At 38.8% G+C, this 25275-nt stretch overlaps 1 protein-coding gene across 1 annotated transcript in view; it reads left to right on the forward strand.

The window, feature by feature from the left end:
* The first annotated feature begins 18125 nt into the window (after window positions 1-18125).
* ARHGAP42 (Rho GTPase activating protein 42) overlaps window positions 18126-25275 on the forward strand; it is a 143493-nt gene continuing 136343 nt past the window's right edge. The window contains exon 1 of the mRNA XM_063148900.1: window positions 18126-18322. Coding sequence (XP_063004970.1) covers window positions 18169-18322 — 154 coding nt within the window. The 5' untranslated portion in view covers window positions 18126-18168. The remainder of the gene's footprint in view (window positions 18323-25275) is intronic.

Here is a 25275-nt window from a genome sequence, read left to right on the forward strand (position 1 = left end):
CTTTTGAAGGGTATTCACAGTAATCTGTATCCTGGCTATAGCAGGCCAAGCCAGGAATTAATACAAGAATTTAATCAAAAATCTGTTTTCTTACTTCTTTTCCTCCAGCATTTTACCGTAGAGATGGAGAAGGACTGAAACTTGAGAATAAAGCAAGCAGGCACTTTCTGTCCCTGCTGGACACTGGCACCTACCCAGCTGCTGAGTCTTTAACAACCACACAGGCATGCAAAGGATTGCAATTTTTTTTTCAAGCTGTGGGACCAAAAGGATGCTGAGGTCACCAAGTCCTACCAAACCCATGTGATGCATTTCAGGATAGATTTGTTACTATTGCTAGTGTAAATGCTTCATTACCAGGAGGTACCAGTTCTGCCAGCAAGCATCTGCTTTCCTTGGAAATTTGGATCAGGGTATCTACCCACAGTGCATGTCCTCAGGGAAATCAGACCATCATTTCCCATTTCCTGTGAGATATCCAGCACAGCTTCCAAAGGACACCACTTTCTTTACCTACATTTGGATGGAAAAGATTGAGTTACTGCCCTTTAGATCACATCTGCATTTTGTTCCAAAAGTCTCATAGCTCACAGCTCTAATAATATATCAGGTCTCTCCACAGACTACCTACTGTTAGTCAGAGTCATCCTTCCTGGCTTTGTAATTACAGACTGTGGGAGAACTTGGACTTCATAGCAGCCTTCAGAGTGCTTTGGTGTGACAGGAGAGGTATGTCTTCCCAGCAGCTCAGAGGTCAGGGGGTGTGAGGAAGTTGTACACCAAGCTCTTGCTTTGACTTTATATAAGAAAGAAGGAAAGCAGCCATTAGGGACATGTGGCAAAAATAATTGGAGCTGGAGGTATAAGATTCACCAAGGAATGTGGCTGCCTGACACTGCAGGGAGTGTTGGGAGATGTGGGATGAACTCTGGACTTTGGAGGGGTGTCAGGACATTTCAGTACAGTTGTACATTGAAATCCTTTGGGAACTGAACTGCAGAAGATACTTAATTGCTATGTAAAATGTATCTAATAAAACAAAACACAATACAAGGGGAAAACTTAAAATCATTCAAGATGCCAATAATAAGGGGCAAAGTTTGAGTACCCTAAGAGGGTTCATTCAGATAAATCAATGAGATCTTATTTCTAAGGAATAAATGATAAACGTTTCTTACCACAAGGTTCTAAATTCTAACACTTTCAGCAGAGAATGAATTCACCATCTATTTCATACGGAAATTCAAACCATCTTATTTTGATCTACCAACATTTTGTCTACCAAACCACAGAGACAAACGAACAAAGCAAAAGAGGGACATCCACTCCATGTTTGTTGTGAGGAAATACATAAATTGAAAAATTAAAACTAGTAAGTCTGAAGATATTACAGTAATAGAGGTCATAAGTAAACAATCTAAAAAAAGTCTTGCATTTCTTAAATGAGTCAGACTTCTTGGCAGCCTCCCATGTGAGTGGTGAGGCCCAAGACTGTTTACCTCATAAGATAGCAAGCAGATAAGACTGTGTAAGTGATGATTAAAGATATAAAATATCCAACACGAGGTGGGAACAAGGGAGAGTCCAAAGCAGCCTGTCTCAGTATAAAGAAAATACAAAGCAAATAAACAGCCTATGCAGACACTGAATACACAGAGGTTCAAGGACTGAGTGTCACCAGACTGGCAATGATACTTCAGGTCTGCACAAATGCAGAGAAGTCTGGCTGGAATCTGTTTCTCTATGTGTAGAAATACTTAATATTAAACATAGCATTGAGATACCAAAGAAAACAGAAAATGTTAAGCCTGTAAACCAAGAGCAGCAAAATCATGCCAGCACAGCAGCAATTTCATATACAATTGCTGTAGCATATTACAGGTTTGGTAGCTGAATCAGCAGAGCCTTCAGAATGGAAACCCATGAAATGTAAATCTGCGTAAGGCTTATTTGCTATCCCACAGCCCTTATTTTCTAGAACTACAAAAATCTGTTAGTGAAGACTTCTGAAAGAGATGTTGTTAGACACAGGATTTTGATTCACCATGTGTTTCAATTTTATGGGTCTAAGTTTTTGGTTTTCCATGGTAAACATCACAAGAACTGTACACTAAGAAAACTTTGTTTTCACGGACTATTTTTCCTGAATCATCTGATATTTTCCAGAAAATGAGAAAAACATTAATTTTTCTGACAGGTGGTATCAACTTCCATGGAAAAATCATGTTGTTCACATCCCAGGAAGGTATGAAATTCACTATACTAATGTAGCTCTTTTAATATTCCAAAACCATTTACAAATAACCATTAAAAATCTAACAAATACTGTAATTTCTTATTATAAAGATTGGAGAATGCTTGCCAGCTCACATAGAATTTTCTCCTCAATATTAACTATTAATTAGTTCATAGACTTCTTTGAATAAGCCAAAGAATACTTGTTCAAACTAACTAATATGCAATTGCATGGGCTGTAATATAAATAGAAATCAATCACAATCCATCAGAAACGGAATCTGAAGATTTATTACTGAAATAAAGTATACAAACAAAAACCTGTACAATAAAACACCAGAAGTATTAAAACAAACATGAATTTAACTTTAGCTAAGCAGCTTCAGATGTTATGGTTTTGTGTTCATTCCAATAGAAATAATATGTCATTGCAGCTGATACAGGTAAGGCTCAAATGAACAAGGTTCCTTAAGGCAGCAGTGGAAGCAGTCATGTTCGTCATTTGTCTTGGCCAAGGGTCATCTTTGATATTGCCTTGTGTCAAAAAATTTTCTTCCATGTATGTCTGTATTCACCTGCTACATTCTTCTGCTGGTGATCACTGGTTTGATACCTGCCAGTTCACTTTTAGGACTATCTCATTTGATTTAAGGAAATTGAGAAAATGCCAACCGCTGTAAGAAAGGGATTACCTGAAACACTGAATCTAATTTAACAGAATTGTTTGCACCCTGAATTTCATAGATAGCTGTCAAAATAGCAACAGCAATAAAACTATTTTCAGACATGAAAGTTATTTATAGTTAGGTTTGATTTTTATGGCAAAAAAGAAGCAAACTTCCCAGAGTTTTAAAAGCATATGATTCTTCAAAAGCAGCCTCCAGTTTTTACTAAAGTACTATTTTTCGCTTAATATAAACCCAAACCAACTTTACTTTTCCATGTCATCTATCCTTGGTGTATATTAATAATATTTTCCATTTTGGTTTTTGTTTGTGGTTTTGTTCATTATTTTGCTGGGCTTTTTTTCTGTAGCAAAAGCAATATAGAATCTGACATTAATTTCATGGGTTTAGGATACATTATATGAATTACAAACAGTAAAACCATAAATATATTTTAATAAGCTTTCTTAAAACTGCTAAAAATGGGAGCAAATGATTGCAGTCACTGCAAAGACAACACTTGCCCAGCAAAGTGGTGGAATTACCATCCCTACAAGTGTTCACAAGGCACGTGGATTTGGCATTTGGGGATATGGTCTAGTGGTGAACACTGCCAGGTAAATTATTTGACTTGATTATCTTACAGTTTTTTTTCAACCTTAGTAAGTCTATGATTTGACCATGAAAGGAGAGCTGCCTACCATAGCCTAGTTTCCAGAAGTTGCAATTAGCAGGATAAAAATTGAGTTACATATAGAAGACAGTTTAGGAAACCTGAACCAAAAGCTTTAATGATTCCTAATGCAAGAAGCACACAACTTTTACCAGTGAAGTTCCCAATGGCCCTAAACTACAAGACACCAAACCCAGTATTCAGATGTACAAATCCAATAACAGAGTCCTCAAGTCTTTTGCCTAAATAACCAGCAAAGTTTCTTCCAATAAAACTTCCCACATCTCTCTGGATTGGTTTCTGCACAGATCCAGACTATTGATCGGCATGGTGTCGTGGTTTAACCCTGGTTAACTGTGGTTCTTCACTTTCCACTGTGAAGAAAAATAATTCTACTCCATCCAAAGCAAGCACACATGGCAGTGCAGGCCTGTAGCTGCTTTTGTGCTCGCCCTGTGGAAATAACCACTCACGTGCTTTTCAACAACACAGGTCCATGGCTCCACTAAGCCAGTGCAATAGAGTAGCAGGGTTACATCTGCACTGGTGTGTCTGATGCCCCTGGGTCAGACAAAGGTAAGGGCAAAGGAAAGGGCAGAATCATGCAGCTTTGAGCAGGGAGGAGCACTGATCCACCCATTGAACTGCATTTCAGCTTAGAAAATATATACATTGCACTCTGCAGTTGTGTAACAGTTACAGACCAAAACAAGTGCTGTACCAACACACTAAAACAAATACTTTCACTAATGAAATTAAAGTATAGTTTGGATTTGTTTGGTTTTTCTTTTTGCATTTCTAAGACAATGTCAAACCAGACTGACAGAGTATTTTCTAAAAAATAAAGGTATCCAGACTTTTAAGCCCTTCTGAGCTCAAAAGAGCTTTAAACTTTTAACATCCTCTCTTCCTAATGCAGTTCTCTCACCTTCCTGAATCTGTATTACGACCCCACAGCACACACACAGAGCTTCAGACATCCTGCACAAGGGGATTTGAGTTTGACTTATGCTCCATTGTGTTCTGAATCCTGCCTTCAGGGCCATTGCAGCTTTTTCTTTTTCTTTTTCTTTTTCTTTTTCTTTTTCTTTTTCTTTTTCTTTTTCTTTTTCTTTTTCTTTTTCTTTTTCTTTTTCTTTTTCTTTTTCTTTTTCTTTTTCTTTTTCTTTTTTTCTTCTTTTTTTGTTTGCTTTTAATATGTGATGCATGAAGCAGTCTGAAGAACAGCCTGTAAACTTCATATAGGAAAAATACTTAAATTATTCATGCACTTTAACCCAGAGATACCCGAGGGGTTTTCTTCAGTACGAAGATTTTAGAAAAATTACTTAGGCACATTTGTGTTCATTTACTCTTCAGAATTTTTATATAAAATGCTACACAAGTAGGCATTTTTAAATTTTAAATGCTAATTGCAGTTCAAATCTGAATAAAATTTATCCTTCATGGGATGAACACTAGCATGATCAAAGCAGCTCCAGGAGTTGTTTTGTAAATATATGATAAAGGAGATTAGTTCGACCCAGGATTGTTGCTTGTATTGTTGTAGTTTTTACAATCAGTCTCTTGTAACAGACATCCCACGCATGTTTTGCAACAAGAAGACAACCCTTGACTGAAACAGTTTACAGCAATTGTTAAATTGGAGAAATGAGAATAAAAAGATTACAGGCAAGTGATATAAAGACATTTGGAAACAGAAGTCTATGTTGTTTACTCCAAAGTAAAAGTAGATACCATTATTCCAAATGTTCTAGATGTAAACGAGACCTCTCTTATAGCACAAATCCACCTGAAATAAGAATATTCTGATGTTAAAGACCCAGTTAAATATCCTGAATTTAAAGACCCAGTTGTGAGATTAAGTCAGTAGTAGAGAAGAAGTGGGATAAGATGAGAAAGGCTTGAAAGTAAGAGATCTGTAGGTGTAAAAAGATATTGCTGACTCAGCATCCTGTTCCTGTCACACTTAAGGCCCCCTATCCAGAGTGAATCCTAACAAAATTTATGACACGATAGAGATCACCTCAGGCAAGAATGTATATGTATAATAAAAACAGATGTTTGTGGGAGGGGAGGAAAAATTTCCATCAGGAAGTAACTTACCTTGTTTTTCTAGTGACTTTCTTGCATAATAAGTGGCAATGTGACCTATGCCTGCTTACAAAGTTCCCAATCAACATTTTCTGTTCCACATCACATAGCACCAGAGACCAAATTCAGTGCATCTCAAGACTGTAAGAACATCCAGACAGGCCTTCTCTTTAGATTAAGTGAGGAAGATGGCCTGTTGCCAAAAGCACTGCAGATTGGCACATTTCCTCTTGATCTTTGGATGAGAAATGCTGTTACTTTGGCATATGTCCATCTCTGGTTCTGTTTAGACTGTTTTGTCTCTCTGCCTCAGCCATCTGAAGCCATAAGGCTAGCCTTGTCTTTGGAAAGACCTAAATTATATGGTTGGAAGGTTCTGCTATAGCCTGGAGGATGTTGTTTCATTATGGGCACTACTGTTTCACTTAGCCCACAAACTGGTTTTCCATGTTTCTGTTATCACAATACTGTATTATTACAGTTCTTTTAATTGACTTCAAGCAATCATATTTTCTTATAAAACAGAACCTCTTCTCCATTAAAAGGTGATTACATCTGTTTATTTCAGCAGAAGAGTGAGAATTGTACAAATTATCCCTAATACTAATCTCTTGACAGAGAATCATGTTCGCACAATCACTGTCTTTGCTGAAATGCCCATCAAAGCAAGAGAAAATCAGGATCATAAAGCTGTGACTAATTCTGAGCTCAAAAGACATGAATTAGTTTCATGCTCTGTCACAGGCTTCCAATCAGACCATGAACAAGTCATTTAAGTCACCTGCCTCAGGTTTCTGCCAGAATGGTACCCTACTTCCTCACAGCACTGATGAGGCAAAATGGTGTCTGTGTAGCCTGACTGTCTATGGCAGTAACTCTGCTTTTTTTCTGATATCCTGCATGATAGATATTATAAAGGCACAGACTTTCAAAACAGTCTTTCAAAATAAAATCTCTAAAATTGTGCAATCTTCATAAAAGACATCTGAACTTATTACTCAGTAGCTGCCATGAAATTTCCAGACATAAGTCTAGGATAAAAGAACCATTAAAAATATTTGTGTTGTGAAAGTTAAAGAGACGGTGCTAATTGCACTACAAGTTTGTGAGTGCTCAGGGTAAAAAATTAAATTATTAAATTTATTTAAAATATCTACTGCTAGATACATGAACAAAAGAGTACACTTACATTTGTGATTATAGCTTTAAAATTTCCCAACCTTTCAAATATGTAGATATTGTTATTACTTCAAAATGTTTTTTTGAAAAGACAGACTAATTTCACATTGTGAAATTCCCTGGCTGCATGAAATCTGCACTCTTCTCATGAACTGTGAACACAACTCTAAACTCAGCAGGATTTCTTCTAAATCTGGGATCCCTCTCCTTTGCATCAGATTGAGATGTAGAAATCGAGAAAAACTCAACAGCATTTTTTTCCAAGCACAAAGTGAGACCTCACTTTGAAGTGGCAAGGGTGTAGGAAGTGGAAACATACTTGTTTGTTCTAAAGACAGATGGGTGAATGCTCATTTTGAGAAGTCAGTGAAAAGCTCCCTTCTGCCACAGCAAGGAACCATGCAGAGTTGCAAGAAAATTCTTTATCTACAGCAACTTAAATACTGGGATGAAAGTGTTTGAGGTATTGGCTCAACAGAAACCTAACTGCTTGAAGGAAATGTTCGAACAATCTTAATATGTGGGAGAAAATGCACCTTTTATTCCAGTAAGCCAGTAACTTCAGAAAAAAAGGACAAACTAAAGCAAACTAAATCTTTGGACAAGGAAAGGTTACACAATAAGTATGTGGGGTTAGAATGACAAAACCAAAGTAAGACATGTTTAATAAAGCTAAATGTTTTAGACTAAAAGCCCATGAAAACAGTCTGAACTTCTCTTGATTTCAATAAGCTTTCAATGAGGTCTAATTAAGCTTAGTCTTTGAAAAGATAGAATAAAATGTGAATGGCCAGCACAAATGTTGGGATTTCAACAATGTTTTCAATGAATCTGATCAATTCCCCATGAGTGGGATCTATAAGTAGCAGACAAAATAGGGCAATTCAGAGAGATGATAAAATCTAGAGATGTCATAACCTGAAAATCAGGAGATAAGAAGAACCTTGAGAGATTTTCTATTTTATGGGAAACGAGTATTACTTAGGGACATGCATGAACTAGAAAATTTTCAATGAAAAAATGCATTTCCACTATGATTTATAGCTTTTATGAATAAGTGGGACTATTCCAAAATTTAAGTATCCTTATCACCAGCCATTTTCCTTGTATAAGCCAAATCTCTCATGCTGCAATTGGAACCAAATACCTTTTGTCCGAGCATGTAAACCAAATACCCCCTTTTCTCCAAAGCAGTCTTGTATCACTTAGTATACTGTGAGTATTCTGTCTGCATAAAGCACACATTGCATTCTTTCAGCATTTCCTCTTATTTCCTGGACTTCTGATCACTATCACTGCTCCCTGCTTATCCCTCTCCACCTAGTCCTCATCCTTGAACTACCAAGAAGACAAAATTGTCCAGCCCAGAGCTTATTTCCTAATGAAGCTGACAGAAAATATGCCTTCTTGCAATGATATAATACTGATAATTCAATTTCAGCTTGTTCATCTGCTATAACCTCAACTTATATAAAACATATAAAACTTGAAGCAGTTGCTCAAGGAATCATCAGGAGCAACTGTTATTTAAACTTTTTATTTAGAGAGCAGTCTCTTCTTTCATACCAATATTTCTTTTAGATATGGTTCTGACTCCTGGGAAAGCATAGAGAATTATGCGTAGGGAATTATAATTAAAGGAAAAATGTTATTGCTCTACTGATACAAGATTGCAAAAGTAGTTGAATAGGGCAAAGGTTTTCAGAAAAGAGTATTTCAGAAAACAGGGAGATGGTAAATGGAGACATTTTCTGAAAGAATTTGAAGAAGCACAGGTAGAACTAAAGAAAGCTTATTTTGTAAGCCAAACTATTTAACAGGAAAGGCCACACAGTAGGAGTAGCAGAGACAATTATGTCTGTACTGAGAGCTCTTCAGTAACTTAGACCAGTGAAGAATGGTACATACAAAAACCGAAAGCAAGGATGAACATAAACCAAGGACACATCAATGAAAGCAAAGATGTGAGTGGATGTAATGTAACATAAAGAGTTAGACAAAAAAAGTGAAAAATTTCTGGCAGTAAGAAGTAACTGGAAGACAAAGGGAATAGTGAGCATATTTTTGAGAAACAAAAGATGCTGAGGAAGTGAAAATACCTAGTAGTGCCCTGTTCAGTGCCCTGTCCTGAGGAGAGCTCACAAAGAGATTTAAGTTCAAATTTTCATTTATCAAAATTAGTCACGATGAAATAGAAAATACTGTTGGTGAAAGGATCAGAATTAAAAAATAAATTGACAAATCAGTAAGACAACTAGCTTTATCTTTCCGGGTTTGGAACAAATAACAATAAAAAAAGTGCACTGGTGAAAAGAGAAAATAAAATTCAGAACACAAAATATGGAATAGGAAATGTTTATTTAGATGGTGAGGACAGAATCGTCCTAGGGTTACAATGATTTATATAGAGTGATATCCTTCCAAAGAGCCATGTCCTTATAGAATGAAATATTGAGAACGATAACCAATCCTACAAATTCAGCTTTTGTGAGTTCTCACAGGTAATTCTGTGCCTGGTTTGGGAGCTTCATGTCTAGCAAAAAACTGGACAGAATTATGATTTCTTTTTTTCTTTTTCTTTTTTTAAAGTTTTTTTAAGTGCAAGAGTTTTTAAGAAGAGGATGAGGGTTTTTTTAGGAAAAAAAAAAAAAAAACAAAATGCAGGAAGTTTGTTTGGTCTAGAAAGCAAGATGAAGGAAACATGGTAAAAATGTCAGAAGAAGACAATCATTGTTCTTCCATGTACAAGGGAGAAGAAAAAGAAAAACTACTGTTGATAGCAAAGGTTAGAGCTGGAGAAACTTTTCAGCAGGGTGGTGAAACAACAGAGGATACTATTTGAACAAACTAAAAAAAATATATTGAGAAAAAAAGACAATCAAGATCTTTCTCAAGGGATGATTCAGGAGAGGAAATTCATACTGTATGTCTCCTTTGATCTTCCCTTAAATTTCTATATTTTCAGAAACAGAGGGAAGAGGTGGGAGAGTCACTGCAATAAACACATTTCAAAATATTCTTTTTCTGGTGCAAGGAGGAGAGAGATACAAAATGTATATTTTTTGGAATCCAGATTAGGAGCATCTGCTTTCTAAGATGTCTGTCCTCAGCCAGTATCATTTGCATAATTATAGTGCTAGACAAGGACCACACAGAAGCAACTCTATATTGAATAGCAAAACAGACTAACAGCAATTTGAATCACAGCTTGATTTCCCATGGCTCTGAGAAACATCAGATAGTTTTGTTGGCCACGTGTAAAATAGGCTGAGGACAATCTCTTCCTCTTCTCCCAAATACGGGCTCATCACTAGGCAATATTCAAATTTTTAAGTTACTGATACAAGAAATGAAATCTGAATTGGTTTACATCATAGGAAACATAATTTCAACATTTGAGACCATCTTCTATTCGAGTCTTTACAATTACATGAAAAATTATCCAGCCTAATTTAATAGCTTTTTAGATTTGTGATTTGTTTATTTTCAAACACGTTTGTAATATATCTCACATGACTATCAATGCGTTTCTGGTTATACACTCTATGAAACTCAAAACCAAGAGGGCTTTAACTCAAACAAAAAAAGTTACCCTGAGGACTAAAGTATAAGGACAGATAGCTATTTCACTATCTACAGGAGGGATACCCTGTTGTTCCCTTAATGTAATGAAAACATTATGCATTAAACAAAAAATGAAACACTGATGAGAAGAGGACACAGTTCAAAGAAAGAGCATATTTCCCTTGTTCACATGAAGACCTGTTGAGCATTCATAGATGAAGCCATGAAAAACAGACTTCACTTTCTATTTGATTTGGTTTCTTACTAAAACAAGAAGCACTTTTTTACTTTTGCCAGTAAACACTTCAGTGTCTGGGAAATTACAATGTTAATCACATATTTTAGAGGATGAAGAGAAAAATCTACACCATAGCAGTTATCAATTACAAAGCAAATGGGAAAAAAAACCCCACAAACAGAATTCCCATATAAAGAAAGAATAAGAACATGCTTAGCTAAAATATTCTTGAGCAATTTAATGTTGCACTATATTTCTTTTATGCGTTTTGAGATTTACTGAGATAGTTATCCCTAATTTATTTTAGGATGATCATTTTGCTGTAAATCCTCAAGGGGACACTGCTTTTCTACAATAGGTATTTAGCAAACTTCCAAGTGTATACAAGTTTATGGAAGTAACTTTCTCCTGCATTATTAATGTCTCCATTTCCCTACCTGTAAAAAGAAAAATATATTTCACTGCATGTATTCTGTTCTAAATATGATCCAAACACCCAGAAGCATAGCCTGTGTCTTCCACCCTAGCACTGCTACTCAGTGACACTCACATAAATTACTTGATTAGTTTTCAGAGAAGGACAGAATTAGAAAACATCCTTGTAGGCTTTAATGAGTAGGTACATAAATTATTCTTTCCTTATATGCCATAAAAAAGAATAAAGAATACCTTTTTTCTGGATTCAGGCAGAACTCATAAACTCAGAACTACTTATTCCTGTCAAGACCTAGGCACTTCTGACCATGCACAAAAGCAGAGCTTTAGGTTACCCAGGGGGTTAGAGAAATGTTCAAATAAACAAATTATTGATTTATTTTCTGGCTTATGTACATCTGTAAACACATAATTACATTAGTGAAAAAAATACTTCAAGATTAACTTCAAAATGGCATTTGTTCAGTATTTTCTCTGGAATTGCATTACTTTCTGGGTAAAATTTTCTGCAATTAAGTTTAGTTTTCAGGGTAGGGCTTGCTTTTGAGAAACCGGTAATTCATGTGCCGTCCAATATTTCTATCACTGTGTTTAACTTGGCCTAATCCAGATTTATCTTTCCAAACTGAATCCAGCCTCTTATTTGGCAAAATGCTTTCACTGCTTCATGGCTGCCAAGAGACTTGCAAGATTTGCCCTTTGGATGGGCATTTAAACTGCGTTCTTTCTGCACAGGGCAGTACTAGCAATGTGCTGACAGTGGGCTCGTTACCAGCGCCCACTGTCCAGAGTTGCTAATGAAGGCCCTTCAATTCCCACAGGTGCTCTGCTAGGACAGACCTAGCAGATATCAACACACCCAAAAATGATGACATTGTACCATAAAAAGCCTTCCCAGTTATCTGCTGAGTCAACATAAATGCAAATTATGTGCTAAAGGGTACTGCTTAGGACTTCAGTCTTCTGGTGAACAGTAACTAATGTGAGCATGCAAGAGCTCTTGGCCTTACTGACATTTGTGTCATAACTTACAGACAGACAGCAGAGATAAACAAGTATCTTCTTCCACTGAGTGCACAGGATGTATGTTACAATTACCACTTCAAATTTACAGAGTGATGTATGAAGATAAGTCAGAAATTAATAATGACCTTTACTTTAAGGACCTTACATACTTGCAAATCAAACTATTAAACTACTAGTTGGTGAAAATGATGCCATCTCACTGCCTGATATTCATAGATCTGATTTGGCTCCTGAAAACCCAAGAAGCATAGCAAAGGCTTCATGTGTGACACCAGTTGCTGTCTCCTGAGGTCTGTTTCCCCTACACAGCATGGCTGCAATTGGTATCCAGCTAGGTTCCACGCAGTAGAGGTACACATGATAAAGCAGACAGCAGAGCTGTCTGTCCACTTGCCTTCTCTTGCTAAGCTTTCTGTGGCATCCTTTCTAGCACAATCTTCCAAAGTGACTGAGCTTCCTCCAGTCCCTTCTGTAATTCCTGTTTCATGATATCTATTCAGGCTGCAGTCACCATAGACATCCACTTTGACCCAAACACTGTGCAAAGGTGTAGCACAGGGCTGAGCTGAATATACCCTGCCTTTTAGCTGCTCATCAAGATCATGTAATCACCCAGTGCTTATCTGGCACTAACTTGCAGTCTGTTGACTAAGGGCAGGACCACAATTTACATCTGCTATAGCCTGTTTCTTCTTTCATGTTCAAAGTGATACAAGTGACAAGGCTAGTAAGGAAGGCATCCACTTAGGGAACCAGATCCTGTATGTGAAAGAATAATTGATGTGAAAATTTAATTTCTTGGTGTTCACCTTGATGATGTTTTTCATAGTCCCATTGTTTACTTAGTTAAATAAACTATAATCAATAAGGTAAAAAAGTTACTTTCAGAAAAATACAGGCAAGTAGAGAATCTCACCAAAGAGTAAATGAATCAAATTTCAATTAAGATGATACACCTACTACCTCTCAGATGCTTTGCTTCCAAAGTGAAAACTAAAGAATGGAGGTACTTCTCTACTGTATATAGACATGGAGAATGATCCAAAGATTTTTCACGCTGAGTGGAACTCCCAAAAGCTTCAAAAAGAAATGCATGGCAAAGTGTGATGTGAAGTTTCCCCCTTCTAGAGATAGTGCTGTGAACCAAGATTGCAGGTACCTAACATTCAGCTTTCCTACTCTATACTTTAGGTACTAGGATACATAAGGCAGTCCTCATTACCCTGCTGTGATTTTTAAGCTGCCACACCTACTATTTCCCATAGAATGCTGACTAGCCTTCATCTGCTCAGTCACGGGTGCTGTATCCATCCCATCTGGAAGCTGGGAGCTGCTCGTTCCAAGTGCTTGTAACTCACGTGGTGTCAGGCACCTACTTCTTGAAGTAAATGCTATTTTGAGCATACCAGAAGGCAGAACCACAGCCTTCTGAACCACAGAACACAGTTAGGGAATATTCAGATTCAACCCAGAAGTACCCAGGAGGCTTAAGCAAAGACAGCATTAGAGTTACTAAACATGATTTTTAATTCCAGCTTTGAACTTCACTGTTTGAAGCTTCTCCAAACCACTTTGAGCTAGCTCAAGTATTAAAAACACTACTTTTTTTTTTGAGAAAGTTTACCAATCTGTAATCATTAATGACAATCTGAAACACTGATAGGAATGCACATGTGAGTTGACCTTTGTGCACAGAAACCAATATTTCAGGATAATATGGTCTGTACAAACTAAATTACAAGGCGTGGTTTCCAAACTATGATTCCGTCTAGCTACTCTCCTCCTCTGACAATGTTAACTTGCAGTGTAAATACCCAAACCAACAAAACAAACAGAACACATTGGCAGCTATGTCATTTAGCAGTCAGTTAACAACATGAGCCTCTATTCCAGACAGAGTAGTATTACTTTCAGTTTATATATGCAAGGAAATAAAAAACTTAGACCTACTTTCCTCATGAATTTTCATTTATTTTTTTTTAATTGAACACTGTTCACCAATATAAGCTTAGCATGTAGTATCTTAAACTAATAAGGTGAAACTGAAAACTTTTAATAGAATTTATCCTAGCAGGTTCCTGGGAACCTTGGAAATTCCCAAGAAGAAACCTATGGGAAACCTAAGTAAAACAAGCTCTTTAGAGAGCTAAAACAAATTCAAATACTCTGTAAAAAACTGCTTGAACGGGGTTTTCTATTCTATTAATATTTTCTACGCTAGTTATGTACAGAGTTAATCTTGTACACTTGAGCAGTTCAAGAGGACTTACAAGCATCAGTGTCCTTGTATTTTTCTGCCTATAATCCCACAGTCTCTCAAGGGAAAACAGCAATTTTCAGAAGACAGAGCAATGCCACACAGCTCTATAAGTAATTTTCCCATAATTGTGTACATTGAGGCAGAAAAAATAACAAGGAAGTTGGCAGAGTCTCTATCCAAAAATATTCCCCAGTAGATAAGACACTCACAGTCCTTCTCTGCATGAACTGCCTAGATTATAATAGCATCTAACAGAGGAGGACAGAGCCACAAATGTTGGGGATTGCATGTGCAGCCCTCTCCTCACACTACGGGTAGGGAATAGGTGCTGCTGTAGACAATACTGGGACACATCTCTCCTTTCCTCTTCCCAGACTGCCTAGAAATAGGACTGAGGTATCCTCTCGAGTCAGACTAGGGCCACTGTCTGGAAATTACACTTCAATGTTTGCATTTAAGATGAAGGAGAAATCCACAGTAATTGATCTGACCTCATAATCATGTAAGACATCAGAATAAACTTAGAGTAACAAACACAGAGGTTGATAAAACAGGGCAAAGCTCCCTGGGGCTCAGAAAACACAGGTGTCCCATTTTCAATTAGTCTTTTCACAGCTAGTAATTACACCAGGTTAACTCATTTACTAGAGCCTTCTATTTGAAGGACTGGTGCTTCTACTATTTAGGTGTCTAAACTGTATTTCAATATGGTTCACTCTCTTCTAGCATACTATTAGTTTACAAGAAATATGCTGGTTTTGAAAGTTTAGGCTTCTCCCCAGTTGATCCCATCTTTTCAAGTTAGCAAACCTATTGTTTCTACCAGGGCACTGTGGAAGAATTTTCTAAGGCAAAGAAAAGAAAAAAGAGACCAAACCAAACACAGTTCTGTCCTGCTCACTGTAAAGTTTGGGCCTCTACATTTCCCAAGTACATCTTCAAATACCTTGTTTTCTTTAGAAAGCAGCAAACTCCAAGGTCCCACCTAACTCCAACACAAAACACAGCCTTGGACTTATCTTTCCATCAAGACTTTTTTTGTTAGTTGAACTCTGAAATTGTGCCAGAGCCCTCATTTACCAGATCCTCCTCCAGATGCAGCCATAAAAGCTTATTAAACTTACAGGTTAACTATAAGACTTTTCACTGCTGGTGGAAGATAATGCAGGATTGGGTGTTCATTTGGCCACATGTTGTCTTATGAAGCAAGGACAATTCTTTACAAATCTATTTTCTTAAAAAACAAAGGTTTTTGCTGAGAAAAGGAAACAGTGGAATGTGAACTAGTAGCATTTTTACATGAACTTTGATACACTGTATGCTGAGAAATTCTTCGTTTGGCTGACAAAGATATGGATTAATCTGAGAAACACAGAACTAGTTAAATGGATAATGGTAAATTACTTGGAGGGGCTATGCTATTAATATTGGTCTCATTAATATTTCCACTCATGATCTTGATACCAAAAGCAGCAATGTGCTTATGGAACTTCTTAAGATGAGAACACTATATAGTAAAAAACCAGTCACCCTGATTACTAGTATAACTACTTTGAACTAAAATGCTTAGTACATGGTTTTGGGACTAACAAATGTCTGTTTTCACTTTGGAATCTGCTATATGAAAACAGGAAACAGAAGATCTAAGAGCCTTAGAGAAGCACAGTAGTAATTTTGCTGTGAAATAGACAAATGCAATCTTCAAAGGTGTTTAGTTCAGTAACATAGTCATTAATGTGACTGAAAAAGGTCTTGCATATAATTTCAGAACTATGATGTAGTAAGATCAAATCAAACTTAGAGGCCTAGACAAGAACAACAAGAATAAAGAAGGAAATTAATATTTTATTATATGACAGAAAGCTTTATTTCAGGTATTGTATGGAAGAGTTAAGAGATGACATTATTGTATTCTAAAACTACATCAAAGAATAAACATGATAGAAGACAAAGAATGTTTTCAGTTCCAGATGTTGTTGAAGAGAACAACTGTGCCTAAAATGACCCTGTAGACCATATGTTGACTGAAAATTTGGTTTTCAGTAGTAGAAAAAAGATCCGCTTAGAACATCCTTCCAGTAGTTCAACCGGATTCTAAATAAAATTTTTTAGTTTACAAGTGAAATTACATGCTATTGCCTGCAAAAGCATGGAAATAAGCAGCCCTTTTCAGTCCAATTCCTTCTATTTTTAGAAAAATAGGGATCATGTTAATGAGCAGAGTTCTGTGATCACTCTGAATTAAGAGACTTCAATGGGTCTATTAGTATCAACACTGACATCTAACTCTGATACTGTCCTGAGGAAGCCTCAGTCTTGTGAAAAACGAGAATAATTATTTTTTCACTTGAAGAAATTTGTCATGCTGTATTAGCTGAAATGGTAGCCTCTCTTCTGCATTTTTGACACAAAAATGTATTGTGAATACAAAGAGGTATGTTTTGACGAAAAGTTAAGAAGTGTGAAAAACACAAATTCTATCAAGGAATTACAGCATGTAGGAGCATTGAACCTTCCCACGCTTCCATATTCAACTGTGTAGACACGGTGACAATCATTTGGTAGGAGCGGGTGCATGGCTGTCTTCCTGAAAGCCATTTTTGGCAAGAGGTGGGCTGTCTTGAAGAACAATTACTTTCATGGCCATGCCTTGATGGTTGTTTCCAATTGAGTTGCTGCCGACTTGAAGGTGTGTTTACAGAGAGCTCTCCTTAAATCCAGTATGTATATTTGTATACATACATACTGATATGGTACGTCTGGATAAACCGCTCCAGAAAAACAAACATACAAGAATCAATCAAAGTGTTTCTGTTTACTGTGAAAAGCCCACTCACATACTTGTAAAAACCAACTTTTCTACAGAAACCAGACTTGATGCTCATCTTTAGGATGGATCTGGCTCAGCTATATCCCCTTTATAGCAACCAGGTGTTACGGCAGAACAGGGATGCTCCCACCCTGCGCCTGCCCGTCCCTGGGGCGCGGCCCCGCCACAGGCCGGAGGCGCACACGAGGCAGGCTGGCCAGGGTGCCAGCGGGATCCCCGGCCAGAGCAGGCCCGCTGGGGCTGGCTGCCTCCGTCCCCGGCTGCTGCGGCTCCTCCAGCGGAGGCAGGAGCCCCCGGGCCGGCAGCGCTCCTGCCCCAGCAGCGCGGCTGCTCCCCCGCTTCACCCCACACAAACCGACCTCCTCCACCCGCACCCTTTGCAATGCCCCAGTGCTCCGTGCCCCGGTGCGGGATCCTCCCTCCCGACTTCGCTCTGGCCGTCCCAAAGCCCCTGATAAGGAGGCGGCGAGGAGCGCCGGAGCCCGCCCAGGCGCGCAGACCCTGCGCCTCGCCCCGGGCCGTAGCGGCCGCTGGAGGGCAGAGCGCGGAGGGGCGGCGAGCGAGGGGCGGGCACTGCCGGGCCGCGTCCCCGGCGTGTGAGCATGCCGCGCCGGGAGGAGGAGGAATTCCTCGGCCGGGCCGGGGGAGGTTCGCACTGGAGTTAGCGCCGGGCAGGGAGGAAGAGCGAGCGCTGCCGGAAGCGGCGCAGCGGCGGCGGCGCCGGGAGCCCGCGGTGTCCCGCGGACAGCGATGTAGCTGGGTGACAGCGGCCGCAGCGCGCCGCCTCCGCTGCCAGCGGGCCGGTGCGGCGGGTCGGGAGCTTCTCCGGGGAAGCGGCAGCCGCGCCTCGTCTCGCCGCTCCCCCGCTTTTCCCTCTGCCCTCGGCGCCGTCTCTCGGCGCGGCCCTCCCTCCGTTCCTCCCTCCCTCCCTCCGCCGCCGACCGGGGGGCTGCGGCCGCCACCGCTGCCATGGGGCTGCCCACGCTGGAGTTCAGCGACTCCTACTTGGACAGCCCGGATTTCAGGGAGCGCCTCAAGTGTCACGAGATCGAGCTGGAGAGGACGAACAAGTTCATCAAGGAGCTGATTAAGGACGGAAGCCTCCTCATCGGGGCCCTGCGAAGTGAGTCGGGCGGTGGGACCGGCGGTGGCTGGCAGGAGAAGGGGCTTCTTTTGTTTGAATGGGCGCCGGGCGCGGGCTCCCCTGCCGGCAGCCGCCGAAAGGCGCCTCCTCAACTTTCTCTGCCCCGCTCCCTCCCTTCCCCGCTCCCCGCCGCCTGCCTCGCCTCGCCCGCGGCGGGGCCGGGTGGGTGTCCCGGGGGAGCGGGGGCGGCGGGGCCCTGCCCCGGCCCGGGGGCCCGGCCGCGCCCTCCCCGCCGGGCCGCGGGCAGAGCGTGGGCGCCGCCGGGGCGCGGGCCGGCCAGGTGGTCCCGCCTGGGGATGCGGGCAGAGCCCGGGGTCGGGGCTGGGGCGGAAAGCCGCCGTGTAGATCGCTGTACGCCACGGACCAGGCGTGGAGTGTTGCGGCGGGGTCTCTTTTTGGCACGCTGGCTGCTAGTTGTGTGTCTTCAGATAACGAAGATGTTCGTAATAAGTGGGCAAAGTGACATAATGCAGTGGAGATATAGGGAGAGTTTATATCTTCCTCCCCAGATGAACTTTTATGTATTTTTAAAGTTCTGAGAGCAGAGATAAACACGAACAGTGTAGTGCTTTTAAAGGTCTGTGAGTTGAGCGGTGACAGCTTTCTGGGGCATGAAAACAGCAGTCATGCTCTGAAGATCATAAAGTGAAAGCTGGGAATCGCCCAGGAGCGCCACTAGACTCGGTTTGTCCTCCCGTCCTGTAAACCTTGCCGCCTACTTCTTGTCTTTAAGTCACTTTGGATGTCTCACCTGTTGCCCAAAGTTTTCCTTCACGGAGAGCAGAGAAGTAACTTACAGCGACTCTTTTTGCAACATGACATAGTAAAAAGAAAGAATCGCTTTAGTCCTTGGAAATATCTGCCGCATTGTCACAGTATTTCAGTTTTTGTCGGGTTGGATGTAGCAGTACTGCTTGTTATGTGGACGCAGAACAGGTGTTGCTCTGAGCTCTGTAGCTCTTAAGAACTGTTTCTGACCCGCAGTCTAAAGCCAAAGTTTATGTCCTTACCTAGGAGGTAAAAATGGTGAGAATTTTGTTTGCCCAGCAGTAGAGTTGAATTGTACTTGTTCATGCATCAACTCTATATTTACAGTTTACATAAAGCATTGCGTTTACATAAAACAGCTATTGCCTTTTTGAGAGTTTTTTTCACATAAATGCTTGTATTTCTGGACACATCTAAGTTTTATTGAGTAGCTGGGTACAAGTCTAACATCTTATGTGAATTTGTATTAAATTTAATAGATTCCTGAACCCATGACCACAGGATGTGAGATCACCAATTACACAGAAATAAGTGCGTGTGTGTGTATCAGTCTATGTATATCTCTGAAAACTTATTGGTACACTTTTCTTTACAGGCAAAAAAGTTTATTTGTACTTTGAGCCTTTCTTGTTGCTAAAAAGCTTTCTCTGCATAACAAAAAGTCTGAGCTTGTTTTAAGTAGTAAAAACTTAAAACTTACTATTACAAACTTGGTCCAAAAAGTAGTAATGACAGATTAGGATACCACATGAGTACTTTTTTGACCTCAACTAGCACTGACAGCTGACTGCTTTTGGGTCCCGATCAAATATGAACAAACACAACTTTCTTCTTAGGCTGTCTGAAGGTTGAGGCTGTTCAGCCTGGAGAACAGAAGGCTCTGGGAAAACCTTCCTTCAGCTCTCCAGTAACTAAAGAGAGACATACAAGAGCTGGAGAGGGACTTTTTACAAGGATATGCAGTGAATAGGCCAAGGGGTAATGCAGTGGGTAGGTTTAGATTGGATATTAGGGAGAAATTCTTCATTGTGAGGCCAGTGGAACTCTGTAACAGGTTGCCCAGAGAAACTGTGGCTGCCCCCTTTGTGGAAAAGTTCAAGGCCAGGTTGGGTGGGCCTTGGTTGAGCAACCTGGTCTAGCGGGAGGTGTCCCTGCCCATGGGAGGAGGTTTGGAACTTGGTGATCTTTAAGGTCCCTTCCACCACTAGCCAGTTTATGACTGTCAAACACAGGTTGCAGTAGAACAAATATTATCTTTGAGAAGTAATTTGAACCCTGATTCTGAACTGAGTAATCCCATTAGTTTTGGGGAGAACACTTATGGGTCCTTGCAGGATTTAGAACAATATTCTATATCAAGTAATGACTTCTTAATTTGTAAGTTCTCATGGTTTTTCAAACCTTTTAGTTCAAATGTTATTCTATTTGACACAATGCTTACTGTATGCTATATACCGATCCAGAATGTTGTGTCTTTTAGCCTTAGACAAATAAAGTTTGTTTTGGTATAGTAAGAAATCTTTGTCCTCTTGTTCATTTCAAATCCCTTGATTTCATGACTGTGTCATTCTCCTATAGAATATTGCCTTAATTCCTGTGTTAGGACTGCTGAGAAAATGTTTGGATTTTTTCTCAACAATTTAGAAATCCTAGACTTATGCTCTAAAGACTCTGTTGTAGATGCTGCAAGGACAGTGTACCTGTTATAGCAAGTAGCACTATTGTATCTTTCTAGAGCACAGAAATTTGACTTGTTTAAGCAAATTAGTGGCTCCTACTCACCTTTAAAATAAGTGAAGTGTAAAATACTTACACAAGCCTTTTATTTTTTTAAATTTCTTAAAATGTGTTTGAAAATCAAATTGTGAAGTAGTTGAGTTCAGTGATAACTCTGTTCTTTGATTTTTGAATATTTAATAACTTTAAAGCCCAGAAACAAAACAGGCATTATTTACCAAGTTTTATCTCTAGGTGATCTAGGATTTTTATTTACACATCATTTTGTAGGATCAGTTCAGATGGGGTAAAAAAAAAAATGGACTGTGCTGCAGAGCTTAAAGGGAAATGAGTTTTGGAACATGTCACCCTGACCATGCTTAGAGAAGAGACAGTGAAACTGACTTAATACAGTTAGAAAACACAATGTTATTCTAAAGGTTGCTAAATGTAAGTTTTATTATGTGAAATGACAGCATGTCCATGGTTTTTCAGGAAAAATTAAACTTCTGTATTACAAATGTTACAAAATTCTAATATTTTCACAATCAGTATTCAAGTTACTGTAACAATGCAATGTTTATAAATACCTGGCAGATTCCACGTAAGTTGAAGATAGAACAAATATGCTTAAAGTAGTATGCAAATATTTTGCATTTTATTTGGAGTGGTCCCAAAATGAGTCAGACTTTATTGTAATGTGGTTTTGCTACATTAATTCTGAAGAGTGCTGCTTTCCAAGGTGGCATGCAGAGCTGTAGTCCTGTGTTCCATGAAGCAGCAGTTGGCTACTGTGAATACAGTGGGAACTGATAAAGCTAGAATTGATATAAAATCCTCAACAGCTTTTTCCTAGCATTTTTGCACTGTTTCATTGTCTTTCTAAATAAACTGGGTTCTGTGAGTAGCCCAGGACAACACAGATGATATGTTTCAGTTTAGCTAGGTGTTAGCATCCCATCTGCATGGCCACTGTGCCTGCTTCAGCCTCGCCCTACAATTAGGATTTACACAGCTGAGCTACTAAATGCATTGCTATCTCTTGAAAGATTTAGTTTATGCATGTAAGATGTAATGCCTATTATATTAAAAATTTATCTTTTGACAGAGCTTTAGCCCTGTGTATAGGCACATTTAAGTAGAAGCATATAATCTTTTAGTGCACCCAGAAGAGGGGTTTTGTTGTTAACTTAGGAATTAAGAGGGTAAAAAACTTTATAGAACAAATGGTTTCCTGTTACAACTGACCTTCTTGATTATTAGGTAACTGTTGAGTTCGTAATTTCTTCAGCTACCTAATTTAGTAGATCTTTCAGGTGCATGTTGAAAGTGCATGTGTCTAAATGATTCACGTTGTGAGGTCCAGCTGTAGAATGACTCTTAGGGCAGAACTGATATTGTTCCTTCGTGTTCATTCTAGGTTGTTTTCAATTAAAACATCAAGTCTGTTTTCCCCTGTACTTATTCCAGTCATGTGCTTTGTAATTTCTTTGTAGTTATCTTCTGAAAAAGCAACCTAGTCTAGGGTGTTGTCCTATAGATTATATAGGAAATTCCATTATAGAATTACTTGTATACTTTTAATTTCCATAATAGGCCTACTGAATTGCCAACATTAATGAATATTGTATTTAACAATCCAGAAAAGTGACATTCATCTTGTACAGGTGATCTTACAGCTCAGTGTGTGCAGAAGCCTTCTGTTTCTCCCTCTGATTTTTGAGGCCCTCTCCATCTTAAGTCTTGTCAAATTCACATATTCGAAGATGAGAGCTGCCTAAGTTTTGGATTAAGTGGTTGAAAGTTCAGTGTATTTACAGCTGTTTTAAGTGATAATATACTTTTTCAAGTGTCTTAGAATGATGCAAATAGTAATGCAGAGATGTGGTGTTATGTATACATGTAATATAAATAAGATTTAGCAGATATCTTTAGGATTTTGTAATTTAGTAGTAGTCATTAGTTTTATTTTATTACTTGACACAAGGAGAAAGACACAAGATGGAAATACTGTCTTTTGCAAGGGGTACAAGGGGATGTTATTTACGAGGGTTTTATTGAAATTTCACATATAAAAAGACTCTTAAGTTGTTTGGCATATTTCAGGGTTTTCAGGGATGATTCACTTCTCTACTAAACCTAATAATAAAAATACAGTGACGAACCTGTTTATACACAGGGAAACTTTGGGGATTAGCTCCCTGGAAAAAAAAAAGGACAAAATTGCAGCATAAGAATTTATGATCTTTTTATCTCTTTGGGGATTCATTTTTTTTCATGAAAAAACCAAAGCCTTTGTATCTTTCCAGAGAGATGCATTTTCCCAGATATCTTTGCCTCACATATTTGCATAAGATTGTCTTTGCAATGTCTTTTCCAGATTCTAAGTGAAGCAAGACCGAGTTCATTGAATACTGACTGCTGAAGTTTGATAGCAGTCACTGTCCTTTATTTATGTAGCTGTAGCTTATATTTCTTAGTCCCTAAGTACATTATTCCCAATTAAAAAAAAAAAAAAAATCCCTCTTAGTATGGCTGTACGTAAAGATACGATGCTAAATAAACCGAACCATGTGATCTATGTTGTTCTGGGATATTCCCAGAGTCACACTTAGTAAGTAAGCATTCATGGCAGTCAGCAGCAGCTTCTTGGAGTGCACGTGGTCATCATGCCTACTTCAGCCCTGTCCTACAGCTAGTATTTACAGGGACAAACTACATTTTCTTTTATCCCACTAAAAGGAAATTGAAACTTACTCATTGCAATTAGGTTTTGTTTTTGAAGTTATCTGTTCCATTGCTGTCCTCTTACTTCTGATAGGCATTTGTAGGGTCCTGTGCAACCTCAGATGGTGTTTGCAATATCTATGCATTATGGATGTAACTGTCAAAAACATTTCCAAAAGTGTTCTGCCTTTTGTTTAGAGATACCAACAGTAAGCTGGTTGGATCTTAATTGCTTCCTCTAGTGCTTAAAGCAGCTGCAGTCTGTATCATATTATCTTTAGCCAAATATACTTGAAGAAAACAAATATCAGGATGTAGCAGACTGTTACAGAGCATTATTTTCTGGCCATCACATGATGTTTAATTTGGAACCAGTAGTACCTGCAAGTGAATTTCCATACTGTCAGTAATGATTACTGTATTAACAAAGACCTTGAATGACTCAACATGGGTGTTCTTAAGCCTTAATATTGAAACTGGTATTCTTTAGAGAAACTTGGTAATTGGATTATGTCAGGCTACCAAAGGAGCAGTTTCGAGTTTCAAGTGCCATATGAAATATCTCTGCTTGAAAAAAATATTGTGGATTTTTTTTTTACATTAGGATTTTTAAACTGATTTCTTTAAAAGGTCAAATTTAATCTGTTTCTGAATGGGCCAGTTGGCTCGTTGTCTACTGTGTGCTTCATTTGCTATGAATAAGATAAATGAATTCTATTAATAAGAGACCAGCTGCTTCAGGAATATTGTCTTTACTACAATGGAAAATATGATGCTGTGGTCACTGAACTTGTCCAGATCTCTTGGGTTTTTGTGGGCAGAAGTGCTACAGCAATTTGCAGTTTCCTGTAATAGTAAATAACTTCATATTCATCCTCTCAAAAAAAAAAAATACAGAGGACAATACAGTCCTTCTTCCCACTGAATAAGTAAGCCAGTGCTATATCTTTGCCTTTTCTATTTTTCCTTTTCTCAAAACTGTAATTATAAATAAATCTGAAATATAGAGAAATTTGGTACCATGGATTTACTTTATTACATCCAGTCTCCTGCTAGTATTACATAATGTAAGCCCTACTTGTCAAGCTCCATTTTAAAAACAATTTTTATTCCGCTATTTATTTAATTTATTCTATTTCTACTAGAAGACTGTTCTAGAATCTTGTTACTCTGAGAGTTGGATAACTCATCAAAAATAAATTTAATCTGGAATTTCAAACTTGTTTATGCTAATTTTCCTTTCACTCAGCATTGTTGTTTACTTGGATTTGCTTGGTGAATAATCACATCCTTTTGCTGGACTGAACAGGCTCTTCACATCCTCTCTTCTAAGAGGTTCTCTGGTTTCTTGGTCATTTTAGTAGCTCTTTTTTATGCCTTTTTAAATTGACTTTTAAGTTTTCAAGAGCTCTAAAAGTAGGGAAAGCAAAGCTAGTATAATAGTTTTCATAAGTCTTATCTTTCCATATTCTGTGAGAACATAAATCATTAAATCAAATCAATGCTTATGGTCTTTTGACTATGTGGTGCTATGGATTCCTCAAGTGTATGATTAAAGGTGAAAAAGTCTCAGGATCTTACAGGCAGTAGCAATGAAATATATATTTAAACTGAAGAAAAATAACTTGACCTTCTTCCGTATTAATATGGAATTGAAGTACTGTTGGGCAGTAATGTAACCTCCCATTGGCACCCTGTGAAGTGCAAATAGCTTTCATTAG

Source organism: Melospiza melodia, chromosome 2, assembly GCF_035770615.1.
Source record: "Melospiza melodia melodia isolate bMelMel2 chromosome 2, bMelMel2.pri, whole genome shotgun sequence".
In the NCBI taxonomy this organism is placed as follows: domain Eukaryota; kingdom Metazoa; phylum Chordata; class Aves; order Passeriformes; family Passerellidae; genus Melospiza; species Melospiza melodia.